Source organism: Anolis sagrei, chromosome 2, assembly GCF_037176765.1.
Source record: "Anolis sagrei isolate rAnoSag1 chromosome 2, rAnoSag1.mat, whole genome shotgun sequence".
Classification (NCBI taxonomy): Eukaryota; Metazoa; Chordata; class Lepidosauria; order Squamata; family Dactyloidae; genus Anolis; species Anolis sagrei.
In genome coordinates, this window is record NC_090022.1 from 71,286,072 (window position 1) to 71,295,480 (window position 9,409).

At 45.0% G+C, this 9,409-nt stretch overlaps 1 protein-coding gene across 8 annotated transcripts in view; it reads right to left on the reverse strand.

Moving 5' to 3' along the window:
* Nucleotides 1–1,437, reverse strand: part of DOCK3 (dedicator of cytokinesis 3) — a 217,072-nt gene extending 215,635 nt beyond the window's left edge. For all 8 annotated transcript variants that reach the window (XM_060765806.2, XM_060765801.2, XM_060765804.2 and 5 more), the window contains exon 1: nucleotides 643–1,437. In XM_060765806.2, the coding sequence (XP_060621789.2) occupies nucleotides 643–679 (37 nt within the window). In that variant the 5' untranslated portion in view covers nucleotides 680–1,437. The remainder of the gene's footprint in view (nucleotides 1–642) is intronic.
* Nucleotides 1,438–9,409: the final 7,972 nt, after the last annotated feature.

The window sequence follows — 9,409 nt, forward strand, 5'->3', positions numbered from 1 at the left end:
TCCCCCCCCCCTCTCTCTCCCTCTCCCTCCCCTTCCGAGGCCAGCCACGTAGAGAGAGCGTGAGGTCCATCTTTATTTTCCAAACAGACCCCCTTTTCAAGCAGCGCAGGAATGAAGCCGAGGAAGAAGGGATGGAAGAAGAGGGCCTTCTCCTCCCGCCTCTTTGGGTTCTGTTTTTTCCATCATGACACCAAATGACACCCTCATTTTGGGGGAGAAGGAACCCCCCCTTCCTTCTCCCCCAAAATGAGGGTGTCACTTCTTCTCCTTCCCAAAATAAATCCTCTTGAGGGTCTCCTATGGGGGGGGGGGGGGGGAGAAAGAGAGAGAGAGAGAGAGACCAGGAAGGCGATCAACGTTGCCTCCTAAATAAAGCAGCGAATCAGCTGGAAGGGTGCGACAACCCCCGCACCCTTAACCTCCACACACCACGCACAAAGAGAGAGCATCTCCTCGGGAAACACACGCACCCAGGGAACGCCATTTCCCCGCCGACAAAGCCCCAACTTAGGGGCCTCGAAAGTGCCAAAGAGGAGGCGCGCAACAGGGATGGGGCGCTCTCTCTCTCTCTGTGCGTGTGTGTGCGTGTGTCTCCTGGCGCGCGCTCAAGAAGACCTGGCGAGGGGAAAGAGGGCCACCTACCCACGCCGTACTTCTCCTCCTCGGTGGGGGTCCACATGCCGCTGGCGGGGGCGAGGGCGGTGGGGGTCCCTCCTGCTCCCCCTCCTCCTCCTCCTCCTCCTCCTCCTCCGCTGCTCCGGCACCCGGCTCCCCCGGGCCAGAGCGGGCCTCCCGCGACGACACCGCGGTGTTCATGGGCGAGCAGCGAAGGCGGCGGCGGCGGAGGCTTGTCGGGGTGGTGATGAGCCCGGGCCCGATGCTGCTGCTGCTGCTGCTGTTCCCTCTCCCGCTGCTCCCGCTGCTGCTGCTCCGTGCAGCCCCCCGGGCACCGCGGCTGCGGCGGTGGCGACGTCTTCCCGGCCTCCTCTCCTCCCCGCCAGGCGGGCAGGTGCCTCTCGGACCAAAAGGAAGGGCAAGAAGGGGAAGGAGGGCAACGGGACGGAGGCGCGAGGCGGAGCGCGCGAGAGAGAGGGAGGCTCTCCTTCGCCTGGGCAGGTGCCTCCACGCGCGCGCGCGCACCCTCACCCCGGCGAGACCCGCGAAGGACTTCGCCTCCTCCTCCTCCTCCTCCTCCTCCTCCTCGGGTCCTTTCTTAATCCAAGCGCCTCAAGGGACCTTCTCCTCCTCCTCCTCCTCTTCTTCTTCCTTCTCCTCTTCCCCCACCTCCTCGGCCTCCCTTTTCTTTCCTCTCAGTGATTGAAGGAGGCACCCACTCCTCCTCCTCCTCCTCTTCTTCCTCCTCCTCAGCGGCGGCGGCTGTTGTTGTCGCTGCTGAAGGACTCGCGCGCCCACCCACTTGCCAAACTGTGCGCATGCGTGAAGCCTCTCTCTCGCTCTCTCTCTCTCTCTCTCTCTCTCTCTCTCTCTCCCCCCCCCCCCCTTTCTCTGTTTCTTGTCACCCTCGACTCAGGCGTCCTTGCTGTGTGTGGCACTCGCTCCGAGGCGCCTTTCTCTTTTGGGGGAGCACCTGCAGGGACTTGGCTTCTTTGCTCTTTGAAGTGTCATTGAATAATACAAGGATTCCTTGGTACCAGGTTTGGGTCCCAGGATAGCATCCCCCCCTCCCCATGGGCATCAAAATGCTCAAGTCCCTTTTCTCTTGAGGTGTCACTGAATCATACAAGGGGTCCTTGGTAACAGGTGAGGGTCTCAGGATAACCCCCCCAGGCATGTAGCGGGGGGGGGGGGGGCTTGAGGGGCTTCAGCCCCCCCCCCCCCGAAATTCTGATGGTGGTTCGCGAAAAGGCCTTCCTGGTGCATTATTTAAACTGTTATGTTTATTCATATCATGATCTGGTCACCATGCTCAATATATCCCATATGCATGGGGGTATTGGGGTAACGATACAAAAGGTTTGCTAGGGTAGACCCTCTTTCACTCAGACTCAGCCCCCCCCCAAAAAAAAACTCAGCCCCCCCGAACTTCCCCTGAACCCCCCCCCCCATCGAAATCCTGGCTACGGGCCTCCCCCCCCCCCCCCCCACTTTCCCCGTGAGCATCAAAACGCTCAAGTCCCGCTGGATACAATGGCATGGCGGAGTAAACTGGCCAAATCAAAGTTTAACTTGTGGACATTTTAAAAAAATGGATGGTGGTTAACTTGTGGATATTTTTTAAAAAATGGATGGTGGAATCCGTGGATAGGGCGGGCCGGCTGTACAAAAGTGAGGATGGTGCTTGCTACTGTGTTTTCTCTTCCTGTGCCTGGTTGTGGAAGCTGGAGAGGGAAGCGAGCAGGAAGGAAGAAAACCCATTCCTTGGGCCAAGCATGGGCAAACTTGGGCCCTCCAGATGTTTTGGATTCCAAATCCCACAATTCCTAACAGCCTCAGGCCCCTTCATTTCCCCCTCAGCCACTGTTGTGGAAGCTAGAGAGTGAAGAGAGTAGGAAGGAAGAAAGCCCACTCCTTGGAGCAGGCATGGGCCAACTTGGGCCCTCCAGGTTTTTTGGTCTCCAACTCCCTCCATTCCTAACAGTGTCAGGCCCCTTCGCTTAAGTGGCTGAGGGAGAAAGGCAGGGGCTTGAGGCTATTAGGAATTGAGGGAGTTGGAGTCCAAAACACCTGGAGGATCCAACTTTGCCCATGCCTTCCTTGGAACATGGTGCTGGAGGAGAGCTCTGGGGATACTCCAAGACTGCTTCAAAAAGAAGACAAATAAATCATCCCTAGAGCAAATTAGGTCTGAACACTTTTCTCCAAGGCAAGATGATTAAACTGAGACTGTTGCACTGGGGATGCACCATGAGACTCACTAGAAAAAGCAATAGTGCTTGGAAAAATTAAAGGCAATTGGAAAAGGGGAAGACTGGATTTCAGATGGAAAGACTCCCTCAAGGAAGCTGCAGCCCTGAGTCTGCAAGGTCTGAGGATAAGGGAGCTTGAGGATCTCTCATTCAAGGGGTTGTCATCAATATTGGCAGACAGGAAATGAGATTTAAAGATGGCCTTAAAGTTAACCTTAAAAATTGTGGCATAGACACCGAGAACTGGGAAGCCCCGACCCTCCAGTGTTCTAACTGGAGATCAGCTGTGACTAGCAGTGCTGTGGAAATTGAAAAGTCATGAATGGAGGCCCAAAGGGAGAAACGTGTCAAGAGGAAGGTGCATCAAGCCAACCCTAACTGGGACCACCTGTTGCACTCCAAAACAGGATCCTCTCTGATGTTAAACACCACACGGTTGGGTTAAAATAGCATGCAGTTTAATGAGGGGAATAAAAGCAAAAGCAATAAAAAGTAATCCACAGTAAAATATAAATCCAATTGATTAGGAAGAAACAGGAGCAATTAGTCCAAAGAGAAATAGTCCAAAAAAGTCAATAAAACTAGATACTTGAATTCAAAGGCAAATAACAACAAAGGCACTTAAACCAGGAATCAAACAAAGACAAGAATCCAGGAACTTGGCATGAAGAACTTAATGTGAATCTAACATTGCTTCATCTGAAGCTAAATTCTGTACTTGGCACTTGTATCCCTTCCCTATTTCCCAAACAGCTAACTTTGGTTTCACTTTTAACTTCTGCTGTAATTTAGCTGAGTGTCATAATTGCTGGTTTGTTTGTCTTTGCTGGCTAAAACATTTCTTCCGTTCAAGGCTTCATTAAAATCTGCACCTGGAGATAACTGACCAGGGGACTGCGGCAGAGCCTTTCCCAGGCTCAAGATCTTGAGAATCCTCTTTCAGCAATACAGGCCTCTCTGACCCATCATCTGAACTGCATTCAAGCCCCACATCTCTAAAACCAGACGCAGAAAACAAACCATCATCCCCATTCCCTTCAGGAACATCTTCATGTACAGCAACCCCATTCCCATCAGAGGAATCAACTTGAACATAAACAACATTGTCATTCCCATCATCCATAGAATCATAGAATCATAGAGTTGGAAGAGACCTCATGGGCCATCCAGTCCAAACCCCTACCAAGAAGCAGGCCAAAGCAACCTGATCATCAGACACAATCACAGACTGAACAGGCTGACATACAATACCACCTTCCATTTGGAAACTGATGTTCTCACTGTGGAAGAACATACAGATCAAGAATAGATCTCCATAGACACCTAAGGACACAAAATTAAGACCCGACACTTGGAAGGCAATCATACTTGTCCACAAGGGATAACCTATGATGATGATGATGGTGATGATCAGTTAAAGTCAACTTCAAGGCAGTTAACAATAACAACAAAAATCCACCACACAACTTCACCATGGGGAATGATCTTCCCCAGCAGAGCTTCCTATGTTTCTAATGCAAATTGAAGATTCATAATGTCCTGTTTGCTATTAAAACATTTTAAATAATTGTTTTAGTATTTTATCATAATTTTCCTCTTTTACCTTGGGTTTATTGTATTTTCCAGCCGTTAGGCAACAGGAGACTTTGAAAATATTGTTGAATTATGGATTTCTTATAGGACTTGAAGAAATCCATATGCCTCACAGACGACAATTTACCCACCTCTGAGATGAATTATTTAGTGTCCCTGTAGTTAAAACCACATCTTGGTGGCAAATGAGGCTCCTGCTTAGCCTAAGGGGCATAGATTTGGAGGAAAATGCTTTCAGGAAGTTTTTGCTCTGAGAAATTCCCAACCTTTTAAAGTTGTGGGGAGGAATATTAAATGACAGTGTCTCTGACTATATGGTTGGGAATGTCTTCTTAATAGCCTTTTGACAAAATACTGCACACCTTAATTCAGTGGCTTCAGACAAATTCCAAAGTTAAAATCAAATGGATGGAGTAGTTTCATGAGGAATGAGGTAGGAAGGGGCACAACTGTGTAACACTAGTTCAATGGGTCTCATTGACTGCCCCACAACTGACTACACTGTGAGGGGAAAGATTGTATTTTTTTATCTTATCAGATTTAGGGGACTGGCAATTTTCCCTTCTGATGTGTCAGGAAAGGGGACTATATTTGTTTACTTCAACTACAACTGTTTCCTTCTCTCCTGGAAATTCCCTGCAGACTAGCAACCAATGGCCCATGGACTAGCATCCGTTCATTGCCTACCACTTTAAGGAGCGGTAAAACAAAGCATTTCCAGTGGCATGGCCCTCAACAGAATGTCCGTATCTAATGTGGAATGACACACTAATGAACAGAGGCTGAACTGGAACAGCAGCATCTGAACAGATTGATAAAGCAATAACAGGGAACTTCATAACCGTGGTTGGAATGGGCCTTGAATGTAATGACAAGGTCAGGTGAAATGGCTGTAGAATGACTGATCTAGAATCGAATTGCCGGCATTTATGTTGGAAAGCCTGAGGAGAATTAAGTAAAATTATAGCATCTGGAGTGGAACATCAGTCCACTGGAGTATATAGTGGGAAGGCAGTTTATAGAGTGATTCATAAAATCTGGAGTGTTGCCACTGGAATAATAGTATCAGGAGTACAATGTGATTGGAGTCAAAAAGCAGGACCCTAGTGAAATGACAGAAAGTGTGGTTAGAAAAAGCATTTGAATGGTAATGCAGCAAAGGAATGTTCGCATTTGGTCACAAATAACATCACTCTTGGCCCACTGTGATTGACTGCTAAATGCCAAGATCCAGAAAAGAATAGTTGGCTGTAGAATGAAAAAGTAGTAATATGATGGATGCAGAAGAAGGCAAAATGAGAAGATAGCCTCTATAGCAGGCATGGGCCAACGTGGGACCTCCAGGTGTTTTGGACTTCAACTCCCACAATTCCTAACAGCCTCAGGCCGCTTTCCTTTTCCCCCTCAGCCGCTTAAGTGACTGAAACGGAAAGGGCCTGAGGCTGTTAGGAATTATGGGAGTTGAAGTCCGAAACACCTGGAGGGCCCAAGTTCACCCATGTCTGCTCTATAGCAAAATATGCCTGTCAAATAGTGCCATTACTCTCGATTTTACAGCATGTGTAGATGGGACCTTAGATTTTTACAGTTCACCAAATACTCTGTTTTCCAACCACATAAGAATAAAGGAAAGACTTCTTTAATCTAGATTTTCTGTTCCTAGATTATTTTGCCACATTGTATAAATAAACAAGGACAATCCCCTATAAATAATCAGCCTTCTCATATAGAAAGTTGAGGTATGAGAGTGAAGGACTGCTGTCATTCTCACAGCCTTATCGTGGCGGTGATAGTGTGCCTTCAAGTCATTGTGATTCTAAAATGATCTTGTCAGAGGGTTTTCTTAGGAAGATGTATTTAGGGTGGGATTGACTTTGCCTTCCTGTGCTTGGTCCAAGGTCACACAGTGGATTTTCATGGCTGAGAGGGGATTTGAACCCTACTCTCCAGAGTCATAGTCCAATACTCAAACGACAACATCATGCTGCCTCCACGCATACAAAGTAAAACTATGAGGCGCTGTCGAAGGCTTTCATGTATAATGTGTATTTTCTGTACTGTATGAAATGATGTGCAGTTTTGCAAAGAAATGCCTCAAATAGTGAATATTTATACAAAAGATCAGGAAATATTTTTTTCAGCAATGTGGTTTTTTCAGTGACTTATTTCTTCTTTGCCAAAGCCAGCAACCTTTAACTGATGTTGGAAATTCTGATGGTCATTCTGCATTTGGTGGGAGCATTCACTTTTCAGCAAGCAAACATGGACCTGATCAGGTTTTATGGTTTTTAATTCTCAAGCATGAGAATTCTCTGTAAGCATAATGAAAGTCAATCACTTTGTTTTTATCCTATTAAAATGTATCATCATCTCTGTTAGTCATAATGGCTGCGTTACCAGCTGAGTGTGGGCTATTTCAGTACCAAACATTAATAAAAGACCTCACAACCTCTGAGGATGCCTTCCATAGATGCCGGCGAAACGTCAGGAGAGAATGCTTCTAGAACATGGCCATACAGCCTGAAAAACCTACAATAGCCTAGCTATCTTTCACAATGCAGACTTCTGGTTAGGGTCCATAAAGTATGCATCTACCATCCTAGTGCAAAACAAACGAACAGAGATGGTATAAAAAGTGGAAAGAAACCAGAATTTCCATCACCACACTAATCTTTTATTAATGCTTGGCACTAAAATGGCCCACACTCAGCTGGTAACACAGCCATTATGACTAACAGAGATGATGATACATTTTAATAAGATAAAAACAAAGTGGTTGACTGTCATTACGCTTACAGAGAATTCTCATGCTTGAAAATTAAAACCCATAAAGCCTGATCATGTCCATGTTTGCTTACTGAAAAGCAAATGCTTCCACCAAATGCAGAATGACCAGCAGAATTTCTAACATTAGTTAAAGGCCTTGCATTTGCTTGGACATTTTTTTGATTCCTATTTTAGTCAGCTGCTTCTAATTATTTTCCTTTTTACTATTTTTGTATTTTAGTCATGGTTTTAATGTTTTATCCTTTAATTTGTTGTATTTTCTATGTTTGTAGGCTACAGCAGACTTAGTTCATGTAGTTGAATCTTGTGACATGAGACCTCAAGAAATCTGTAAACTCTCGCAGCTCAAAACCCACCCACCCAAAGATCTTGTAAGTCTATAATTCTAACAGGGCTTGGACCACCACTCATCTTGGGTTTATCCTTTCCTTTAAAAATGTTGGCCCTGATCCAAGATCACCTAGCACTGTTCTGGAGGGAGGAGAGAGCTGGATTCAATACTGCTGTCCCTAAAGAGATTATCAACACTGCCAGAGCTGACAATGCTGATAACTGTTCCAAAGGAGCTCTCAGGATTTGACACCAAATTACCATTATCATCAGGTTGCTCTCATCATGAGGCAGCTTTCTTTTAGAATTATGGAGCATTTTTACTAGATCAGCAGCAATTTTTCTTGCCATCATTCAACAATAAATAAATAAACAATTTTTCCACTTTGAAGGAGATGCATAACGGATGCTAATACTAATGGGTTTAGAAAACTAGAAATGGGAATGACATGCTCCCATCTTCTTCTTTTCTTTCAAAGTGTATGCAGAACTTAAGACACTAGGAATACTGGCATGATAGTGGTACAAAGGGGAAAAACATTATTCACTGCTCTCACCTCCACACATATCTCTTTCACAATATGGACACAAATATAAAATAATTCTCCAAGTTTGTGCAAGAAATACACAGTTGTGGAAATTGTATAATATTGCTCTTTCCATTGAGAATAATTGCCGCTTTTTCTGGAAAGTATCAAAAAGTCCATATGTCAGCATGCCTACATCACAGCACCTTAGGAGCCTTCAATTGGCTCTTCATCTGAAGCTTAACTCAACAGAAAAACAAGAACCCTGCATTCACTCCATATTGCTGATGAGAAGAGAATTGGAGACAGGCGGTTTGTCAGTTCCCACAGCTTGGAAAGCAATGACCAGCAGATTTTTTCCTGTGTGTGCCATAGCTTCTGTGCTGATTCGCTTGCAATAAAGAAGAATCATGTACACTTAATCTAAGCAATGGGAACTTGGATGACAGCATCCATCTAGCAATTTTATTTGTTTAATTATTCAAAAACAGCTCCATTTGGGTCAACTTTTACTTACCATAGATTTTACAAATCAACCAAATGTTCCCAGCAGAAATCCATGGTAATATGTTCATGGTTTTGGTCATGGCTTTTGGTTCCAATGCCAGGATATGGGGAACAGAGGGTAAAAAAACCGGGAGTGTGCCTTAAATGAGCCAGGTCTTGCACATTTTAGTAGCAGCTCTGGTTCCTGGATCTGGATTTGAGTATTAATTGGATGGAGTTTTAATGCTAATATTTTATACTTTTATGTCTATTTACTTTGTTTTTAACTGGATAAATGCCCCACTTGATTATGTTCTTATTGTGCTCTTGTTTGATGGATTGTTTGTTTATTGTCTTATGGACATTTGGTCCCATGTAAGCCGCCCGAGCCCCTTTGGGGAGATGGTGGTGGGGTATAAGGATAAAGAAGTTCTTGTTGTTGTTGTTGTTGTTATTATTATTATTATTATTATTATTACATATAGCAACAATTAATTGTAGATAGACATTATTTCCTGTGCCCTTCCACCATTTTTAATAGATCACTTCAGCATTGACTGAATCATACCAGATGCCTGATAGATCAAAGTGACCTCAAACAAAAACTTGACATCTTTCTTCTGTCTCTCTGTCTGGAATGTTTCTTACAAGCATATGGTGAAATCTACATTTGTCAAGTTACTTTAACTTATTGAATTTAGTGCACAGATTAGTTTCTAGAGCTCAGCAACATCATTTTATTTTATGGGTAGAAAACTCTTGTGACACTTAATGACCCAAATATTTATAATGGCTTCAGCTTTTATAGATAAGTAAACC